The following is a 24024-nucleotide window of genomic DNA, read 5'->3' on the forward strand; positions in this document are numbered from 1 at the left end:
ATGAGATGGAGGTTCAATGAGACTGTCATTCTTGCTGGACCTCCAAGTGAAATTATAATACAGCCACCTTACACTGACAGAGTCAGTCTGGACCCCACCACTTATACTCTGGAGCTCAGGAGCCTGACTGAGAACGATACTGGACTATATTCTCTGAATGTAGTCACTAATACAGGTTCTTTCACAAATGTAACCTCACTGCAGGTGTTTGGTGAGTAAACAAAACTTTTCTTTTTAACACAACTGTAGGAAGATTTCTTTAATCTAGTACAGTCCTCAGTTTGTAAATACAAGGAAGAGTCTTTGAATGCATATAGGTAACTATAATCAGTTTATATACAGGTGTGTAAGGATTAAAAGTACATAGATTTGTACTGCATTACATCTTCACAGCTGAATTGGAATACACATCTTTCAAACTGTAGATCATTTTCTTTATCAGATTATTCTTGATTTAGATGACTGTGAACATGCATTGAATATTACTGCTGATGTAAAACTAACACAAAAAAGTAGTTCAGCTGTTTCATTTAATAGAACATATATTTGAATTTTGACAGAATATTGTCAAGTCTGACTCTAATGTCTCAAATTCAAAATATTAGTAAAATATTGAAATATAAAAAATACAGGAACTGTAGAGTTTACAAACATTTTTGATAACAGATTTCTGTAATGATCATCCTATAAATAATATGCTACACTACCACTGGGGTAGGACAGTTGTGTCATTGTTCACTCCACTTGTGCCATTTTGACTTCTGCTGTCATATTGCAGTAAAATCTCCTCTTCTGAAAGCTCCATAACTGGTGACTGAATATTTCTGACTGGCACCCACAGTGAAGATCTGTAGTTCTAAAATAGCAGACTTATTGGACTAAAAATAAGTTGGCAAAGAGTACTTTACTCATTTTTATTCGTAGCTAATATTTACTCTGCATTTTTGTTATGTTGGTCAGTATGGCTAAAACAGTTTAACAGTTATTATTCTCTAAAATCATGAGAGCTAATAGTGTTGGTACGGTGATTACGCTTATGTATTGATGATTAATGAACATTTAAATCTTATGTGTACTGGTGTCCACCTGAGCCCTGTATTACTTTTTAACCCCCCAGTGCCACCCTCCAATGTTATCATAGTACCAAGTAAAACAGAGCTGGTTGAATTCAGCAGCACTGTGAGTCTCATCTGCTCTGCGTCTGGCTCCTCTCTTTCATTTATTTGGCTGAATGGCAGCTCTGAGGTAAGAGCAGGGGAGCGAGTTCAGCTAACAGACAACAACAGCAGTCTGACCATTACTAGTGTGATCAGATATGACACAGGGCCATACCAATGTGAAGCATACAACATCATCGACAAAGCAATGAGTCCTCCATTGAAGCTCACCATTTACTGTGAGTTATTTCATATCATGCAACTTGTTGACGGTCATGAGGTTTATCTAACAAACATGCATGATATACCTGGTCTCCACAAGACCATGATGGCTCTAAAGCTGACTAAATATGGACTGTTCCATTGCAGATGGTCCAGAAAATGTTGCTGTTGAAGCAGATCCAGTGGGACCCTTCTACAGCTCTGGGTCTAACCTCATACTGACCTGCTCAGCTGAGTCCAACCCTGCTGCTCAGTTTCAGTGGGCTGTGAATGGAACAGAGCTTAGTGAAATGGGCCAAGAGCTCAGACTGAGCAACATTCAGAGCAGTCAGAGTGGCAATTACACCTGCATTGCCCATAACAAGCAGAGCCTGAACTACTCTGTGTCTGAACCCATCAGCGTGACTGTACTAGGTGGGTTATAGTTTAGTTATTGAATTCATGTGCAACAACAACAAAGAAAAAAATAGCAAGCCACTAAATTAAGCCAAAGCAGCTCTCCCGGAAATGTACAGATTTTTTACTGTTTGATTTTTTGCTTTTCGCAAACCTTATAAAAGATGGCCACAAAAGAGTGGACAATGGCATATTGAGACATTTTAATTCAACACTGTAAAACATGATAACCCCGTTAAGCTATGTGAACTTATTTCTTCTCTTTAACTCCAATTGTCATAACAAGTTTTGGATATTGAATTCAAGTTTGTAATTTTTCAAAAAAAAAATGCAAAACTTGTAAAACATTACTTTTTGAGTTGAAATAAAGTTTATCTTCAAGTTGAGTTTGCCTACATTTTTAAGGCACCATGTGACCCTTTTGTTTCTAAGTTTAACCACCTGAAATATCTTACAGTGAATTAAAATTATATAACTGACAGATAAATTGAGGAAATCATTTGTTGGTGTTTAAAAATATGCTACATTTTGGACTCATAAAATAGCAGAACTGTTGTATTTAACTAGCAGTTGAATAATTTGTGTATATACTGTGTAAGGAATACAACACAAATAAAACAGGGCATGTTGTTATAGAAAAATAGTAAATTATGTACTCCAGCATGAAGCAGAGTGTCCTGTGGTGATTGCTACACAAAACACTAACACCTGAGAATCCTTTCATAAATGTTAAGTAAATGTCATCTTTCAGAAAATTTCAAAGATTTCAAGACATTTTTCATTATCAAATATCATCTTTTGTTTATTATCAGGCTTAGATTATGTTGAGTGTCCACCATGCACGTCCCTGTGAAGGAGATGTTACTATAGAAACGCTAATCTTTTATAATGAGAGCATTGATGTAAACCTGTTATTTGATTTGCAGTCGGCACCACTGTCAGAGCTGTTGTTATAAAAATTAATCAACACCTAATGACAAATCAGATTTCAGAATTCAACAGTGCTGTGGTATAAATATAATTTATCTACAAGAGGTCTGAAAATAGGTAATTAGTTAGGAAATCAAGCTATATCTGGGAAAACAGTGGTTACTGGGATTTCTAAAACAGTAAGTGAAATGTTTAAAGTGCTGTTATAACCCAAAAGCTAAAAGTCATAGATAGACAGAATCAAAATGCTATTTGGTTCGATTAAAAATGTATTTGTTATGTGACAAATTGGAAGTAAGTTTTTAAATAATTTATTTGGCAAATATGATACAACAAGCAGATTATGTTTAATGTTTTTATAACTTTAACAGAATTATAATTAATTCAAATTCCATCTCAATCCACATTGTTAAATGAATGTTTTTAACTATTTATTTGTTTCCTCTGTGGATTTTACAGAAAAAATATCTGGAGCAGCACTTACTGGACCAACAGAAGATCTAATAGAAGATGATTCCTCTGCTACATTATCCTGTAAGGCAAGTGGAACCATCTACAATGCTGAATGGATGAAAGATAATCAGAAACTGTCAGCTAGCGACAACATCACATTCTCGAATGATAACAGATCAGTGATGATCAGTCCAGTGAGGAGAAGAGACAGTGGTGAATATAAGTGTACTCTCAGCAACCCCATCAGCTCTGACACTGCAACATACAGAATGACTGTTAACTGTAAGTACAAATATATACCTGGTGCTGATTTGTTTTAAACTGAATAAACATCTAAGTTTAATTGAACAGGCAATGACGCTGTACTGTGTGTTACAGTTGGACCAGATAATGTGATAATTGATGGACCAGTTGAAGTGGAGGAAGGAAATAAATTGACACTGTCTTGCCGTACTGAATCTACACCAAATGTCTCGTTCCAATGGATGTTTAATGGGACTTTACCTAAAGTGAATACAGCCGTATTTACTGTGGAACAGGTCACCTTTATGCACACTGGAAATTACACCTGCATGGCCTCTAATCCTGTAACCGGACGTGATGCCTCTGGATACCATGTTTTGGTAGTTAAAGGTGAGATTTTACGCTGTATAAAAGAAATAAAATAGGCTTTTCTTCTGTTTGAAATAAATCAGACATAAAATATAAGATGTTTTGAAGTAACATGTAAATAGACCAAGAAAAGAATTATATCTTAATAATTCCTACATCACTCTAATTTACACAAAAATATAATTTATACAAAATATTTCTTCAGCTGGAAGAAGGTGTCACACTGAAGATCTATTAAGGATTTTAATATGTTGTCACTAAGATGTTATCTGTACAAAATCATGCTGGCTTGTAACCTGTATTAATCACATGATTTTTACAGTATGGATGTTTAATGTAAAGTACAAAGTAAAATAGAAGTTGTGTAATGAAAAATTGCTATTTCATATGATATTTATATTTACATTTATTCATTTGGCAGGCACTTTTATCCAAAGTGACTTACAAATGGGGAAATGCAAGCAAAGCGAGCAGAGAAGTAGTGCTACCAGGGGTGTTAGCTGGACTGTTAATCATCTGAGGTTGAGCCCCGATTCTTCTCCATGCATTTTTTTCAGCTCAGCTAGTAGCCTGATTTTTTTTATTATGGAATCAGAGATAACCTAGCTGTGAATGACATGATCAGAAAAAGTTGGATTTATCATAAAACTTGCCTCGGGTGTTGTCACTAGCTGCGTTTACATGAACAACAATAATCCACTCATAATAAGATTAAGACCATACTCTAATTAAGAAACTACCATGTAAACAGCAATTTTTACTTACCTTAATCTAATTAAGGTCATAATCGAAGTTAGCAATAATCGAATTAAGACAGGTGGAGTACTCCTGTTTTAGTCGCATTATGGACGTGTAGTAGTGACATGTAAACACCTTAATCACATTTTGAACGTCGTGTGAGAGTTTTCACCGCATTTTGCGACAGGACACGATCACACATGGCAGAGTTCGGCCGCGTCCCAAATCGCATACTTGCCTACTATAGGCCTGTAGTGAGGAAAAATACATGTATCTCGGCTACTATATAGACTGTAACTACGTGATTTGGGACACACCCACGGCTTCAAGCAGTTGTCTATTAGCGCATACAGCATGACAAATAATTAACTGCACTTAAAGCGTTCGTAAAAAAATTAAATAAAAACACCCAAAACTGTATACGGAACCATAACGAAGACGAACTGTATGTTGATACGTGAAATTCTGGAGGGACCTCGGACGGCGTTCATAATATGACTAAAACAGGAGTACTCCACCTGTCTTAATTAGATTATTGCTTACTTCGATTATGACCTTAATTAGATTAAGGTAAGTAAAAATTGCTGTTTACATGGTAGTTTCTTAATTAGAGTATGGTCTTAATCGGATTAAGAGTGGATTATTGTTGTCCATGTAAACGCAGCTACTGCTTGTAGGACTACCAGGCTGATAAAACTTTTCTAACTAGGCTAGTTTGGTGTTGCTAGCCAAAGGGAAGCACAACTAAGCTATGGATTTAGCTGCTACAGTGCCATGCAAAGTACATTACCTTTCCTTATGCTCTGCTCATATCATGTTCACGTAAACTGGAACTCACATTTACATTCCTTGTTTTCCTGCTCAGCATCAGAGGATGTTTCAGTTTCAACCCCTTTACTGGTTTAAAATAATTAAATACACAGCATATATCCATTTTCCCTCAAACTGACTGTGTGAGCTAGCATTTGGCAGAATTGGGAGACTGTTAGATACAAGTGTTTCCATGTATTTTCCTATAAATGCGGTCTGATTGGTCCCTCCTCCGTTCACTGAAGATATAAAATTACAACACCACCGTCTTCTTTGCTGATGTTCAGTTACGTAGTGACAAACCACTCCAAGTGGATAATTATTTGGGGCTAAAGAAAAAAAATCTTTGGAGTTGCAGCCCCCAGTGCCCAGTCCAAGTTACGCCCGAGTGATACCAAACAGGATTTTTAACTAAGTTGAGAAGCAAAGTGCGTCTCTAAGTGCAGAAGGTTTTTTTTATTTCTATTTTTCTGATTGCAGGTTGTGTGAGGGAATGTAAACCTCAAGGAGAGTGTTGAGGTAGAGGGGTGCCCTTCCAGACAAGGTCTTATATGTGTGCATTAAGGCCTTGAACTTGAGGCGGGCAGCTACAGGAAGTCAGTGGAGGGAGATGAAGAGGGGTGGGAAGTGGGTTCTTTTGGGTTGGTTGAAAACAAGGCATGCTGCTGCATTCTGAATATTTATTTACAGCATTTTAGGTTATTGATATTTATCTTCTTTTCATCTTTACATCTTCAATCACCAACTTGTCTAACAAAAAACAAACAAAAAAAACCACACAACAATGATGTCTCTCTTTCTCTTCACTTCATATATTCCCTGCATAAAAAAAATATTTATTTTGACCCTTTTTCTGACAGTGGTGGGCTTAAAAAAAACAAACAAAGGAATCATGTGTTCTTAAGAATCCAGTCATGGCATTTTCTTTACTTAAAACACAAGTGAAATCGAGTGGCTTTATTGTCATTTCAACCATATACAGCAGGTAGAGTACCCACTAACCACGAGATGGCACAGAACTAAATAAGACCTACACATTTCAACATAAAGTGCACGTACAAATGTGTGTAACACTAAAAAAAAAAAAAAACCCCATGACAGTAACTACTAAAACATGACAATAGGCACAGTAAAAGTGTAGCACAGACCAGTATACAGTTCTGACATAAGTAATATAGAAGTTCATTCTGTCGAACCTAATTATAACTGCCTTGAAAATTATAGCTACCTCTAGTTAAGGTAGTACAGTAATCCAACTGATGTCTCACACAATTAAGGAAGTACAACTTCAGCTCACTTCTGCATTGTTAAATAAGTTGGATGGGTTGTGTATAGCCCTATTGCTGATGTGCAATTTCAGTCATTTCATTTCCAGTTGTGTGTCAGTGTCACATTTCAAGGTTGAGGCGAAAGCAATCGCAGATTTTCAAATAGTTTAATTAACAAACAAAACTAAGACAACTTGGCATAATACTGTGGCAAAAACTAAAACTACCAAGATCAAAACACGTATACATGGAACACGGTGATCTAAGACAAACGTAAGACAGAAGCAGTGCAAACAATGGCTATATGCAAGTGTGCTCGTTAACAGAAACGTGATTCAAGTGCAGGTGGTCATGTGACATGTAGTGCAGTGGCTGATGGGAACTGAAGTCCAGAGTTACCTCCTTGATATATGACAGAACCCCCTCCCCCCCAAGGGTGCTTCTCCCGGAGCACCCAAAAATGCACTCCCGCCATCTGGTGGTCCTGGCCCCGTGGGCAAAATGTCCCCGGCCGAGCAGGAAGGCCGAGCGACGTCCCCGGCCAAGCAGGAAGGCCGAGCGACGTTGTGTACAGAGTTGGCGAACAGAGGGGAGCACTTGGGTATGTCAGGACACGGAGCAACGTCTTCAGCCAACCTGGGTGACTGAGTGGCATCCTCAGCTGACCCAAAAAGCTGAGCAGAGTCCTCAGACGAGCAGGAAGGCTGACTTTCATTCTCCGCTGACTCCATTTGCTGAACTAGATCCATTATAGGGGAGGGAGGGTGGGAGATGGGAGTAGCCCCGACCACAGACTCCCACTTGTACCAGGACTCCTCTTCCTGTTGTTGTGGCATGGCATAGTTCTCTGTGAACATAGGTGGTAGATTGAAGCCCAGGTACTTCCTGGCGACCTGCTGCTTATGTAGCACAGCTTGGTACTCCTCCTCCTGTTGGCGTAGCGTAGCATAGTACTCCACAAACATAGGTGGCATAGTGACGCCCAGGTACTTCATCACGATCTGCTGCTTCCATTGAGGGTCTTACGTTCTGTCACGTTTCAAGGTTGAGGTGGAAGCAATCGCAGATTTTCAAATAGTTTAATTAACAAACAAACAAACAACAAAACTAAGACAACATGGCATAATACTGTGGCAAAAACTAAACATAGACTAACAAGCTCAAAACACATATACATGGAACACAGTGCTCTAAGACAGACATAAGACAGAGAAGCAGTGCAAACAATGGCTATATAAGTGTGCTCGTTAACAGAAACGTGAATCAGGTGCAGGTGGTCATGTGACATGTTGTAGTACAGTGCAGTGGCTGATGGGATCTGAAGTCCAGAGTTACCTCCTTGATATATGTTAGTCAGGATAAAATCTGGACTACTCTTGTAAGCTTGAAGATGTTTTCTACTCCCTCAAAAAGCTTCAGTTTTTCTGATTAGTGAATTTAAAAACAGTTTGCAATTCATTCCTGAGATGAGACGAACATGAGATGCCAAGCAGCTGGGTAAACATTACCTTTAAAATTATTCTTTTGAGAGATACTTTTATCTACATCAACCTACAAGTTAATTATAGAGCAACCTACATGTGAGGTTAATCCAGTTGAGTTCAATCCAACAACAGAGATGAGGGATCAGGGCCCTGCTTTTTTGTCCTGCAGGATAAAACTATGAATAATTAAATTAAATGAATCAAATAGTTAATGTTCAATCATGCATAAACATAATTTGCCCTATCATCAAGATATCAAGAGTTAAAATATGATAATGATAATTCTACTACAGTAATTCATGAAGATTACTGGGTGGGAGGGAGGTCAATAAGTTCTCCCTTGTCAGTCACAGCGACACTAGCCAATCACAGGCATTTGAGAGCTCATGTATGCAGAAGAGGGCAATTACCCCTTTTCTCTGAGTGTGTTCAGCTGCCCTGTAATTTAGCATGAACAGCAGTTTAAAAGGTGGCTGGCTTTTTGTCTGAGGCTCTGTCCACTTGTATAGGGATATCTTTGAAAACCTAATTGTTACCATTAAAAAAATCATATTTGAAAATATTCAAGGTTGTTATAGTATGACATAAGCTGCAATGTCATGCCACATCAATTACAATAAGAGCAATAATGCTTACAATATGTTACACTAATGTTTATTGAATGCTGTAGAAGACAAAATGTGGGAAAAACATGGCAAAAATGTTAAATCATTTATCTTCAGTAACTGTTTTTTCCTGGTCAGGGTTGCAGTTAACCAAAAGTTCGAAAATAAAAAAATGACAGACAAGAAAAAAAAAAAACTAGGATTCATATGTGTACTGATGATAAGGTGGAACCACTGCTTAAGGTTACACTTGGGTTTTATTCCAAATCTCCATTCACTGTGCAGTTTGTACCATCTGAACTGTAGATTCAGGGGCAGTACAGTAAGCGCATATACTAGCGCCTCCCTACAAGGGTGTAATAATAAAACTAAGTGAAATTTGTTGACAGTAATGCATTTATTTTGATTTAAATTAGAAGTGGCCATATTGTAGACTGGAAGGGGTTTTAATATTTTCTGATATTTTCACAGGAAAGTAAAAACATCCTACTCCACTCGCACATTTTGCTGCTTCCCATGAGATCTTGTGTCAGATAGATTCCCCTTCTGTAAAGCTTTGTATTAGTATTCATTCAGGACAAATTATTTTGAATATGGATAATGTATTCGTATGTGGTTACATACTGTCAGTGATTATAATGTACAATTCTGGCTTTGACAAAAATTAAATATCGCACAGCAGGAAATAAAATATCCCACTTTATTTATAGATTTATATATTTCTGTTCATAAATTGTTGGTTATTCATCTAAATGTTAATGATATGTAATGATATATATTTTTAGATACTGCACACAGTTCAAGCAGTACAAAGATATTTTCTTTATTGGCATTTCTTTCATTTGCAGTTGTGCTGTTTCTGTATAATATTAAAAAGTGATTTACCTCAGATTATTCCCTGATTATTGTTTATTTTTAAAAAATAGTTTGAACGCTATATTTTGTAGACTTTTTCCCCGTAAGAAATGTGTTTTTTCTCGACCACCTTTGAACTTTGAACATGTAATCTTAAGGGAAATGGATTTAAGATTACGGCAGAATCTGAGTGATGTTTAAAAGTGACAGTCACCAAGTGACATCAAGCTTTTTTTTGTACTTCCAGACCAATCAGGTCTCAGGTTGGGGGTCAAACAAGAAAAACAAAAATGGAATACAAGTGAAAAGTCATGATAGTTTAAGATAAATCTAAGGAGATTTAAAACGTTCACTGCATATAACAATGGTCAGTTTGTTGATTCTAGTTAGGACTGTTAAGTGCGTTGTTATAGTTATATTGTGCATGTTGCATAAGACACTCTGCCCAGCACTGTTTCTGTGGAAAAACTGCCAATTGTGAAAACACCCTTAGGTATGATTTGATTTGTTACCCACAAACCTAATATCAGTCATTTCTTACTGAAAATAATCTGGGAGTCCCTCTGCCATTTAGTGATAGTTGTGGTGTTGTGATGTGAGGTGCAGAATACACTCTAAAAAACACTGGGTTAAAAACAACCCAAATTGGGTTATTTTTAGCCCAATGGCTTGGTAAATATAGGACAGAACACATTATGGGCTAAACTAATCCATCAAGTTGGGTTGTTAATTTTAACCCAGCAAAGGGGTTGTTTTTCAACCCAAAGGATGGTTTCATGTTTACAAAAATGCTGGGTTCATTTTATTTCATAAATGGGTTGATATTTTCAGGCTTATTTTTACCCTATGAAAAGGTAAAATACTCCACATTATAAACAAATATGTCAACATGGTATCTCCTTTATTTATATACAAGAAGCTGTTTAGAAATGTATTGCTAGAGCTGCTAAGGTGGAGTTTATATATATATATATATATATATATATATAGACTTTGAAGAAGAAAGCGTCAGATTTTGATCAGAGGAGAAATTTAAAACATCCAAAAAACCAACTTATGATCCAGTGTGCATTAAAAACAAGTAAGCCAAAGCTAACGAAGATAGCGGTGCATTTAATTTAATGTAAACTGGACTGTTGTTGCACACTTTTGTTTTTTTCTAGTGTATAATAATGGTTTTATGGAGAAATATATTGATAAAAACCTTCACTCAATCATTTGTTATTTTTAACACGCCTGTGTGTCTAGTTAAGGACAACACATTTTGTGATGCTTTCACCACAATCAGTGTGTTAGTACATTTAACACATGCTGTATGTTAAACTTCAACACAAATATGGGTTAAAAATAACTCTAAACACAGAGATGTGTTATTTATACTTTTTGTAACCCTACAATTATCTTAAAATGCTATTTGTTTGTATGCTAAAATTCTACTTAAAAGCTCCGAAAATACACAAACAATTGCATGAAATTCAACTGACATTATTAAAATCATTAAAACATTTCACAGATGTAAGAAATTGAGTTGATGCATCTTCTCCCTGCCACTCCCTTCCATTTGAAAAGCTTTAAAAGAGCAGTAAAAGTGTTGGTTAGTTGTTAGCTACAAAATATGAACAGATGTCTTTGGGCTTTAACTGAGAAATTGCATTACAGAATCCCAAATTGTGTAAGTTTGGAAATGTGACCTCCACTCTCCTAAAGAACAAAATGGCGCTGTAGACTCACCAGGAAAAGCTAGCTAACTTGCGAATATTTATTTTCCAGCCTTTAGCACCTCACTGCCAATTACTCTGCACAACCTAATTAAGTCAATCAACATTACAGAGATAGTGGAAAGCATTACAATCTACTGTAACCCCAACTTTTTTTTTTGTCACGTTAACCTTGTGAAGAACTTCTGGGATCGACATTACTGAGTTAGCTAAGTTCCTTTAGCCACTGACTGTCTGCACCTGTTAACCAACATTAACATTCACCAAATACATGAAGAAATGCTAATTACTACAGCTTGCCTTGTCCAAAACACTTGCTAAATGTAGTTAACATCAACCCACTCTCTGTATTACATCATGGTGAACAGATGTAATGCTGTGTTATCGGTAACTCTCAAAAAGGTAAGTGGAATGTCTAACATTACCGCGAGCTGTATGCTAAAGTAATGTTATCAACTCAGGTGAGCATCTTGCCCTTAGCATCACTCATCCCTACTGCATCCAGCTAGCTAACCCTAACTCGGAGCCTCAGACAAGATGCAGACACAGAGAATTATAGAATAACCTCAGTCCATATTTCACACGCAACATAAACACAAGACACTAGCAGTGTCTGAGGAAGGAATGAGGAAGCAGTACATGATATTAACTTTTGAAGCCGTCCCGATAGGTAGTTATTATCACTCGCTGAGTTACTGTTTTCCAATGAATACATTTTTGAGATCTCCCTGCATAAATATCATAAACTCGACCAGGCATTTTCAGCAGCTTTAACACTAAATAGGGATGAACACTAACTTACCTGTGTTCATTTAGTTTTCTTGCCTCAAGAACCGCTAGCTCCACCTGACCTTAGTGGTTAGCACGTTCGCCTCACACCTCCAGGGTCTGGGGTTCGAGTCCTGCCGGATGTGTGTGCAGAGTTTGCATGTTTTCCCTGAACGTGCTGCGGGGGTTTCCTCCGGGTACTCCGGTTTCCTCCCCCAGTCCAAAGACATGCATGGTAGGCTGAATGGTGTGTTTAAAGTGTCCGTGGTGTGTGTATGTGATTGTGCCCTGCGATGGATTGGCACCCTGGCAGGGTGTACCCCGCCTTGTGCCCGATGCTCCCTGGGATAGGCTCCTTGTTCCCCGTGACCCTGAAAAGGAGTAAATGGTAGAAGATAGATGGATTCAACTGTCAGTGAAAATGACCCAGCCACTAACCCAGTGGTTGGGTTGCACAAAACTACCCAAAAAACTACCCAAGATTGAGAAAATAACCCAATTAAATGACCCAAAAGGCTCAACCCAGTATTAGGGTAGAAAAGATAACCCAGCATTTTTTTTGAGTGTAGAGGTGTTTAAAATCAAATCTAGTGTGTTGAGATTGTTTTAATTTTCAGTCAGTGGTTAAGGCATTGGCCTACTGAATGTGAGGTTGTGAGTTCAAATCCCAGTCCTGCCAAGGCCCTTAATCCATAGCTGCTCAGTTGTATAAATGTAGAAAAAATTCATGCCCTATCACTCTGTAACTCATGCCCTTTCAGTCTGAAAAAATTCAAGCCCTTTCACTTTCACTCTGCCAAATGCTGTATAATGTAATTATAAAGAGTACTTTATTGATCATCAAGGGGAAATTGATTGATTTAACTTAACTTTATTGTCCAGCAATGTGGAAATTCTTCTTCGGGTTCTCAAACACAACCCCCCCCCCAAATTATACACAATACACAAGTTATACACATACACAATACATCAATATAAAAATTATTCTCAGAAGGAGTTGCTTACCTTTCATTTAATATTGTAATTGCCACTGGTATAAAGGAATGTTTATACACATTTCTAAGTTATTTTGGGACCTTATACCTCCTTCCAGATGGAAGCATTACAAATTCTGAGTTAAGTGGGTGTGTAGAGTCAAATACAACCCTTGTTGCTCTTCTGTGCATTGCCAGCAAATACAGTTTATCAAGCTGTGTTTGCTGGGGTCCTATTATTTTTCCTGCAGTTCTCAGTATCCGCTGCATCTTATTTTTATTACTCACTCCTAAGTTACCATACCAGGCTGCAATATTAAACATTAAAATACTCTCAACATGACTTTTGAATACCATTTCCAAAATGGATTGACTAACATCAAAACTCTTAAGTTTACGCATAAGAAATAACCTTTGACTTGCTTTCCTTAAAATATTGTCTACATTCTCACAAAAACTAAAACTTGTATCCAAATAAGTTCCCAAATATTTAAAACTTTCTACAATCTCAACAACCTGATCATTTAACTTTAGTTTCCCTAACACATATTGTTCACCAGATTTAACAATGAAAATCATCTCTTGTTTTCCTTACATTTGTATGCAAGGCACTCAGTTTACACCAGTCTTCAAGAGCAACCACATTTTTAAGATAAGTTTGCTCGCTCATTACTTGATTTTTAGAACAAAGTTGCACCAGAACCATATCATCAGCATACTTAAACAGACCAGCTGTATTACTCTTACTCTTAATTTGGTGTCACATCAGCCACAACACAAGAGAAACAGGGAGGACTGAGACAACAGTTCACAATATTTAAGAGTGCACAATAAACTCACAATATACAACAAATAAGAAGGAATAAAAATATGCAGAATTAGCTCTCCAAGATATTTACAGACTATTACTGTACACATTACCTGTATGAAATATATTACAGAGTGGCAATCTTAAAACTGCACATTAGACATGTTTGATGCGCAAATGTGCTAGTGTGTGTAGAAAAATGTACAGTAGTCATAAATAAATGGCAGTGCATGTGTAAAAATGTGCAGTGACCCTATATAAAATGTATATATGACTTATATGAAGATATACTTTTAATCTAGACATTCTCTAAATTTTTCTCAAAATTATTTCTTTGTGTTTTCATAGAAGAAGGCTCTATGGGTGGAGGTGGAGATTCACTGTCTGCAGGAGCTATAGCTGGGATTGTTATTGGAGTTTTATTGGGTGTTGCTGGAATTGCTGGTTTGATTTTCTACTTTATTAAAGGCAAAGAAATGTAAGTACATTAGACCATAACTTTGTATTTTTCCTTGTAATTAACATTTTCATCACTTCTGAAAAGAATCTGGTTCACATTTGGGCCCGAAATAACTTCAACTTGGGGCCAGATGTAACAAAATTCTTTGTTAACCTGAGCTGTCTAAATCTGTTTTGGTGCAGAACTGTAAATGGATCAGTTCTTGGGCATTGCAAAAATGATGTAAATCTACTATGTAAATCTGAAGCAGATGCAGGTTGCATTTGTTGTCTGGGTATTTTAATCCTCCAGCATTTACTGGTTTGATTTACAGCTTAATAAAGCAGCGCAAACAGTTCTTTTCTTAACAAAATGTAAAACCTTTGTTAAAAAAAAAGTTTTACTTTGCTTTCTTAAGTTGTAATACATGCTTCTGAAAGTGTGACCAGAAATTGTATGGATGCCAACACATTTTAACATAACTTTTTTATTATTTTATTGTTGTTCAAATATTACCAGCAGCCCTATTAATTGGGAAATCATCATATAATAATTCTCAAAAATGTCACAAATATTCTGCCAGCGTTTATACATAGACAGGTTTTAGTATCAATTGTATCTATAACCAAATTTCATGTCAGGATCGGAGTAAAATTATTATTATTATCATTATTATTATTATTATTATTATTAGTAGTAGTAGTAGTAGTAGTAGTAGTAGCAGTTGTAGTTATTTATTTAGTTGTTATTTCTTTATTTTAAAACATAATTGTTTCAATTATATTTTAAACACTTGTCTCATGTGACTGCTAACTACTTTGTAAACAATAACTCTTAAATCGGATTTATTGTAATACATTTTCTGTGCAGGATAGAAAGAACCTCCAGAGGAAATAAGCAAAATCGAGGTATGTATAAAGCATTTCAGACATTTATAAATATGTTCTGGGTTAACTGACTTGTATATTATCGCCAATTAAAGTAATTTCAGATCTATATATGGCACATTTTTTGTACTGTATAGACACTGATCAGCCATAACATTAAAACCAGTGACAGGTGACATGAATAACATTGATTATTGTTACAATGTCAGTGTTGTGTCATGTTGGAAGTTGATGTGTTGGAAGCAGGAAAAATGAGCAAGCGTAAGGATCTGAATGTCCTTTGCCAAATTGTGATGTCTAGACGTCTGGGTCAGAGCACCTCCAAAACGACAAGTTTTGTGGGGTATTCCCAGTATTCAGTGGTTAGTACCTACCAAAAGCAGTCCAAGGAAGGACAACCGGTGAACCGGCGACAGGGCTATGTACGCCCAAGGCTCACAGATGCACGTGGGGAGTGAAAGCTAGCCCGTCTGGTCCGATCCTTCAGAAAAGCTACTGTAGCACAAATTGCTGAAAAAGTTAATGCTGGCTTTGATAGAAAGGTGTCAGAACACACAGTGCATCACAGTTTGCTGCTTATGGGACTGTGTAGCAGCAGACCGGTCAGAGTGCCCTTGCTGACCCCTGTCCACCACTGAAAAAGCCTACAATGGGCATGTGAGCATCAGAACTGGACCATGGAGTAATGGAAGAAGGTGGCCTGGACTGATGAATCACATTTGCTTTTACATCATGTGGAAAGCCGGGTGTGTCGCTAACCTAGGAAGTGATGGCACCAGGATGCACTATGGGAAGAAGGCAAGCTGGCGGAGGAAGTGTGGGCAATGTTCTGCTGGGAAACCTTGGGTCTTGACTTTCATGTGGAAGTTAATTTGACACGTACCAACTACCTAAACACTGTTGCAGACCAAGTACACCCCTTCATGGCTAAATTATTCCCTAATGGCAGTGGCCTCTTTCAGCAGGATAATGTGACCTGCTACACTGCAAAAATTGTTCATGAATGATTTGAGGAACATGACAAAGAGTTCAAGGTGTTGATTTGGCTTCCAAATTCCCCAAATCTCAATCTGATCAAGCATCTGTGGGATGTGCTGCACAAACAAGTCCAATCAATGGAGGCTTCACCTTGCAACTTACAGGACTTAAAGGATCTGCTGCTAACATCTTGGTGCCATATACCACAGCACACCTTCAGAGGTCTTGTGGAGTCCATTCTTCGATCTGTCAGAGCTGTTTTGGTGGCACAAGTGTTTTAATGTTATGGCTGAGAGGTCACGTGCACAAATAATTCACTTTATTATTGGCATAAATACTTAAACCTAATATTCTGTTGCATAATGATAATGATGCTTTTTTCCACAGCAACACCAAGTGAAGGACAGCATGTGAGTCACTTTTTTAAATTTCCAGTTTTACAGTCCATACACCGTGCAAAGAGAGTTTATTCAGAGCATGTAGCTGACAGTTGCTTTGCCTTTATTACTTTACCATCAAATGACTTGATAGTGTTTATAATACAGAAGTAATTAAAGTGGCAAAGACTCTTCCAGTTGCTGCAGATAGATATCTCTTACCGTAAGCCACTGAGGACCTTTGACCTCATACACCACGTAGGCAGAGCAATTTCACTTCCCACTTTGGTAGTTATTGACACAGTGATATTTTCTAATAAATAATATAAGGAAATAAGCTAAGGAATGTTTCTCCAGATACAAACTGCATTTTCATGAGCAGAAACCCATACAGAGCCTTCAGTGCTCCGATGCAGTGCCATAGCTCTTTAACCAAACTATAACACCTTTATGCGATTTCAGTTATTGATTGAACCAAAGCAATCAGAGAATAGTGGCTGTTACTTAATCTCATGCAGTTTATGACTTTTTTTAATACAGTTATGTTTATTTTCCAGTGCGACATTACCATTAAAAAAAAAAAAAACAGGAGCAAAAAAATCAGAGGGAAAAAATAAGTTTGCCAGTTGCGGTGTGACCTGTGAGTAGTACATTTTTAAAGATGACTGAAAAGGGCACAGCAGTAATCAAGCATGCACAACATACAACGTTATTGTATTATTTATTCTGCTTGTTGCAAGTGCTGTGGCATTAGAAGAAAATAACACAAAAAAAATAAATAACAGCATACAATATTTTGACTCACGATTTGTATAAAAAATATTGTAGATTTAATTTTTCAATTTATAACCTATTTCCACCAGTAATGTTGGGTTGTTTATGTTGCTGGGAGGATGCCACTGCTTGTCATTATCAGGCTGGGCCACATAGCTCTGATCCGGAAGAATACTGCAGTTTTAATAAACTATAATTAAATTGTGGCTAGGCATATATACTATGTATTTCTATCTTCAGTAAAGTGCCAGATCTTAATTTTTACAAATAATTTTTAGACATTTAAAACCACGTTGACAGAGATTTTAATACATTTACACTCATAAATTCTGCCAGACACAGGAGTAGTGATTGGAGACCCCAGTGACTTGTTACAGTCAAATGTAAAATATTCGCTGCTAATCTGGCATTATTATAAGATTCAAAGATTCAAAGAAAATTGTGTGAGGAAATATATTGCGCATATATTAAGAACATTTATGATTAAGAGTCAGTGTTATCAAATCCATTAAATATACCTTGTTAAAAATTAAACAAGCTTTATGGATTCATTTTCCACTATTTGTTACAGTTAGTTAGTTAGTTAGTTTACAGTTACATTTATATAGTGCTCTTCTAGACACTCAAAGTGCTTTACATAGTATGGGGGAAGGCGGGGAATCTCCTCAACCACCGCTAGTGTGTAGCATCCACCTGGATGATGCGACAGCAGCCATAGTGCAGCAGAACGCCCGCCGCACATCAGCTATTAGTGGAGAGGAGAGAGTGATGTAGCCAATTCAGAGATTGGGATTATTAGGGGGCAATAATAGAGAAGGGCCAATGGGAGAATTTTGCAAGGACACCGGGGTATACCCCTACTCTTTTGTGATATGTGTCCTGTAATTTTTTTTTAATGACCACAGAGAGTTAGAACATCAGTTTAACATCTCATCCAAAAGACAGTGCACTTTTTACAGTATAGTGTTCCTGTCACTATATTGGGGCATTAGACCCTACACAGACCACATTGTTAGCACCCCCTGCTGGCGTCAATAGGACCACTTCAGGAGCAACCTTAGTCTGGAATTCACAGAACCACAGTTACATGCGTAACTAGCAGTTTAAATTATGTCCTTGGTCATGCAGTAGCAACACGATTCAGCTCATATTATCATATATCGATAAATTAGCAAACTTATCAAATCTCACTTATAATAATGTTAAAATGACAGTCAGCTAATTCAGCAATAGCTTCTGGAAAATTCTGAATTCCTCCCAAAGATTGCAAATTAGGTAGGTAACCAAATAGAAATATATTATTTATCTTGAACAGATAAAGCATAATAAACAAATACAGAAATGAACAAAAGGTGGAGTATTCTTTTTTATAAGCTTTACAAATATATTGCAAGAGAATGCAAAGATTATTGTGTATTTATGCAAAAGTAAATAAATACATTTTAAAAAAGAATTTTCATTGTGATCCTTTAGGGGCTTAGTAACCTGGAATCCTAGACAATACAAAATTAACAAAGTCAACAGCTCAAGGTTTTTACTTTAATGTGGGGTTTTAAAGAATAGCTTGTCCTAGTTTATGGGGAGGGTTGCCAGGTTTCAGGAAAATTTCCAGCCTAACTACAAGTCAAAAACTGCACAAAAAGACTAGATAAAAGCCCAAAAAGTTCATGTATAGGAAAAAAAAAATCTACTTTTTCTCTCTCTTTTCGGGGGGATTTTCCTGGGTTTCCTGCCAACCCCACTTCTGGAACTTTAAAAAAAATTCATTAACATGATACTAATAGGAGATGCACTATTTGGTTTTAAGCCAAGCAAGACAATCCCTTACTGAGCTTTTTACTATGTTACTGTACAAATATTATAAATGTGATTTTTGAACAGTTGCTCCACTTATCTCACACAGACAACATGATGTGGACAGGGCAGCATATCTCTGCAGGGCTCTGCTAAGAAAATAGTAGCTGAATTAATTTTAAAAAAAATATGTATATAAATTGTAAAACTTATTCATTCATTGTACATGTTCTAAAATGTTTGTTCTCCATTGTTGTTAAAAGAAAATGCTCTCAGGAATTCATACCATTTTGACTTGCAGAGTGCATCTCAGGTTTAACGTAGATTCTGGTGCAGCAAACTTTTCTGGTCTTTCTGGAATGTAACAAACACAAAAAGTTTGTAATATTATTATGTAAATGAAAATGTAAATTAAATATTATTAGATGGTTATTCTCAAATGTAGCCTAAACATCAGAACAGCTGTGAAATACATTTAGTTTGCTTAGTCTTTCACGTTAGATAAAAGAAAGAAAGCTTGTTAGAAACTTCCATAGGACATTTGTTTGGAGAATTGTATAGTTATTGAAGAATTGAACTTACAGTATGTTCTTCGCATATTGTGATTTGTTATTTGTAAATGAAAAATGACTTATTTTTCCAACAGCCCTGTTTTGCTGATACAAAAATATGAAAACAGATATGAATATTTTGAGCACTAAACATATACAGATACTGGCATTGCATTACACGTCTAACGTAAATAGATAAATGAGCTGTCGTGCACTAGTTTATATTGCACAATCCACAAAGTTAGTTAACCAAAATGCTGAATGATAGTATAGCATAATGAATGTATTTAGTACCACTAGCTGTTTTACACAGTCCCTCTTTTTGTTACAGGAGTTGCACTATGCAGACGTCAGCCATCTTCGGTATAATCAAAGGCAGCAAGGAATAGCAGCCATGCCAATGGCTCACGCACCTGCTCATGTGTCTCAGCATAATAAGGTAAGCATCAATTACATTTGATTAACAAGTATATAATTTATATTTAATTATATTTTATTCAAAAAGTTATATTAACATTCAAAAAGCTTATATTTCAGTGCTTGAAGTGGTATGCAGTACCTGCATTTCTGTTTTTATTTTTCCATAATCTTCTGGTAGTGCCGATGCCTAGCAACAGCATCAATTACAGTACATTTTCTCTACATAACCAAAATAAAAGTGGAGGAATTTAAGTTCAAAGTATGCACATAGTGTTGTTGTATGGGTTTGTATAGCATTTATGCTTCACATACACATATGCAACTACATGACATTCTTAAGAGGATGCACATGTAGGGGTGGCCAAAGTACTGAGAAGTTATACTTGCATCACAGTATAGATATGTGGTAAAAAAAAAATAATAATAATAATAAAATAAAATAAAAAATTCTTATCAAAACAAAAAAAGGACTCAAGTAAAAGTAAAAAGTTGCTACTTTTAAATGTACACAAGCATTAAAAAGCAAATGGTTTGAACTGATGAAATTCAGCTAATGTCAAAATTTCATGTGAAAAGTAACTTTTACTTATCCAAAATTATTAGAAGATACACCGTTCTTCTGTTAGTGCAGTATTTACCATTGACTAGCCAATTATGTTTCTTACTGGACTCAATGCTAATCTAATCTGGCATTACCAAAGAAAACAGGCTAGTTTAATTAAATATAGCTAGTTAATGTTAGCAAGTTAGCTAACATCAACTAGCTTTGCTTAGTCCAGCATACTGAGTATTTGACTAAGGTAGGGCCAGGAGCACTCACTTTCAACTTCCACACTGTAGTCCAGTGGCTTATCCGTATTCAAATGCAAACAGATAAATATAGCGCTAACAACAATGTATAGCATGAGAAGCTCATGACCAGTGACGAGTTGTCATGACTATTGATAGTTGTTTGTTTTTTTCACTTCACGGGATGCTAAACTGAAATAATTTAATGCTAAACTGAGCCCATTCCACTAATATACTGTACAACATACAGACATTGGCTGAATGAGAAAAGAAGAGACCCTTGAAATTTGAAAATACTTTAAATGCCTAAATAAAAATCTAAGGAGTAAAAATAAGGTTTTTTTTTCTTGGAAATATAATTAAGTAAGTGTACAAATATTTAATTAAATAATGCTCAAGTATAAATAAGCCAACATTATATTTACTTATCATAATAATGTACAATTACTCAAGTATTTTCCACCCATTTGCAACAGCTTGTGTTTAGTGACTAGTGCGAATCGAAAAATGAAATTGTAAAACTGACAGTGTAACTGTAGAGGAAACTGCTTCCAAAACGGAATTGGCCTGAAGCCAAAATATAGCAAAACACTGCCTCTTAGGAATAAGACTTTAACACACATTGTCTAACCACAGAAAAGTGGGGAGAGATCAGCTGCACTGATGGCACATTAAATCAGAACTTATATTTTAGATGTTTTAGATATAGATAGATAGACGGATGGACGGACGGACAGACGGGCGGACGGACGGACGGACGGACAGATAGATAGGTAGATAGAAATGTAGATAGAAATGAAGGTAGAAACTTGATATATCTTGATCTATTTACTTCGAGTGAATTGTCTTTTGTTTTAATATAATTTTAAAAAATTATAGAATTAGTAAAGTAACTCCAGCTTGTCCTGACCAGCCACCAGCTGCAACAAACTGGTAGACCATCTTTGCAAGTGTTGGTCGAAAGGAAATATGTTCTGAATTACTGAATTATTAAGAAAATAATACAACAGTAAGGCAATAAGAGAATCATACACATTTATTGATCAGCTTAGTCAAGTAATAATGAAGCTGGAAAATAATTAACCAGCTAGCAGCAATGGCAGCTGGTAGCTGCTATTGTTGCAAAATCCAGTCATATTAATACATGCCTAAAACAAGAGTCCATGCACTTTTCACTTTTAGCATTGGGAATACCGAATAGCAGTTTGTCTTCAGCTAGATCACTAACATATTAGAAATGACCTTTAAAGGAACATAATGACAACAGTAAGGATGGTATATACTGGAAAAGATATATTTTGGAAACCATATTAAGGGACAAGCAAATGATTTGTGTGAAGATTAATGTGGGACGACACCCTGCAGCATAACTGTCCCTTCATCTTTTCCAGACAGCTACATCTAATCCTGCCACACAAATCATTTATTCTGATGTGAGGAATTTATAGACTGAAGCAGCAGCATTATATGTGGACCACACTGACCAAGGCTGCCAGTCGCCTGCTAAAAAGAAATGCACAATTCAGCAGTTCTGCAAGAGACATTTGTGGATTTGATCAACCTGCCAATGCTGTGGAAGAAAAAATCATGAGTCCAAGATCTTGAAGTAACTGAATGGTTTCACTGCAGATTCTGCTTGAATAGAAGTGGGTATTGTTGGCTATTTCAATGGAACCCTCAGTGTTGAGTCCGAATTTAGTCCTTAGATTTTCTTGCTTTTAATATTAGGTACAAATGTATTAAAATGTACAATATTACTTACGAATACAAATTACAACAAAGTACAATGAGATTCAGTGTGCAATTCCCCATCAAGTAACGGGGTATAAAGAAAATTGTATAAATATATACAGTACAAATGTAATAGTAGTAGTGCAAATATATTAGATGCAATAATATAAATAGTATACATTCTGTTCACATTTTGTTGAGAAATCAAATTCTCCAAGCTGTAATAAGTTAAATGTAATACATGAATCGAAATGGCATGTGTGGACCCCAGACAACCTTTGATTAGAAATATATCTGTTAAATATAAAAAGGGCATGTTTAAAAAGTGCCATAAACATGCTTGCTGCTTAGCTGTCTTGTACTCTATTAGATATAGACCCTGACTATGTTTTTCACCTTTGGACCTGCTACTCTGTTACTCAGGGAACTAAAATGAGGAAGTAATAAAAGTTAGAAATTGACTGCATGTTCACATAAAATAAGTGCAGTGGTTCCCAGCATATAGCAATAAAAAAATCATTAATGTGAAATACTGTACTGTAATTCTCTTTACTAATAAAAAATGCTAATATTTTTGTTAACCTATTTTGTTTCATCTAGGCCTATGTAATTTTATCCAATATGTCTGTATATAATTTATATAAAAATAATAGTTGTGTTTAATTTTGACAGTGCTTGGTAGGAAATCACACAAATCAGTTTGTATGAATGGCAAAGTTTAGGGTCGCAGCTTTCTTTCAACATTTGTTTGAAATCCACAGAATCTCATTGTATATATTTAAAAAAAAAACTCATACTCCCGGATCTCTAATTAGGGTTTAAGATTACACTTTGGTATACTTTCATCTATGACTTCTAGAATGACAAATGCATACAATTGACTTTTTTTGATGAATTATTTAGATATTTCTGCTTGTTTGTCTGTGACTAAACAATCAATAAAGATCATTTTAAGTTCAAGAATCTAACATTTTTGTCATTCATAATCGTCTTTTGGCAGTCATGCTGTCATATTATGTTTAATGTTCACCTTTTCTATCACAGGGTGGCTCTCTTCAATTTTCAAGGAAAATTGTATTTGTTGGTCTATTAGAGTCATGTGTTCACCATTTTCAGTCCTGCAGAGTGAAGAGAACAATGTATTATTTGTTCTTGCCCTAAATATTTCTCCATCTGTTGTGTAAATCCTTGGAGAAGCTTTGATTGTAAGTTTTATTGTTCATCTTTGTAATTTAATTTTTTTTTTTTAATATTTATTTAATTTAGCTATTTTTAAGTTTTTTTAAGCAGCATATACGTAGTCTCGGAGATCAGTTCTGTCTTCTGTAATAATTTAGTATACTTTCGTTATACTTTTGTTTCAGTTTCACAAACAGTATAAGGAGATTAAGAGTAATTACACATTTGCACTCAAGAAACCAAAGTAAAAGATGTCAACTTTAATTCTGTGCCTGAGTGTTCATGCAAACCTTTTTGATCAACTAAA

At 36.0% G+C, this 24024-nt stretch overlaps 1 protein-coding gene across 1 annotated transcript; it reads left to right on the plus strand.

Moving 5' to 3' along the window:
• LOC128612859 (carcinoembryonic antigen-related cell adhesion molecule 5-like) lies at window positions 1-23596 on the plus strand. The gene is made up of 10 exons (XM_053633685.1): window positions 1-211; window positions 1118-1396; window positions 1527-1793; window positions 3165-3440; window positions 3537-3791; window positions 14147-14276; window positions 15108-15145; window positions 16490-16512; window positions 19930-20037; window positions 22199-23596. The coding sequence occupies exons 1-10, from the start codon at window positions 1-3 to the stop codon at window positions 22253-22255; spliced, it is 1644 nt and encodes a 547-aa protein (XP_053489660.1). The 3' UTR covers window positions 22256-23596.
• Window positions 23597-24024: the final 428 nt, after the last annotated feature.

This window comes from Ictalurus furcatus, chromosome 1 (assembly GCF_023375685.1).
Source record: "Ictalurus furcatus strain D&B chromosome 1, Billie_1.0, whole genome shotgun sequence".
In the NCBI taxonomy this organism is placed as follows: domain Eukaryota; kingdom Metazoa; phylum Chordata; class Actinopteri; order Siluriformes; family Ictaluridae; genus Ictalurus; species Ictalurus furcatus.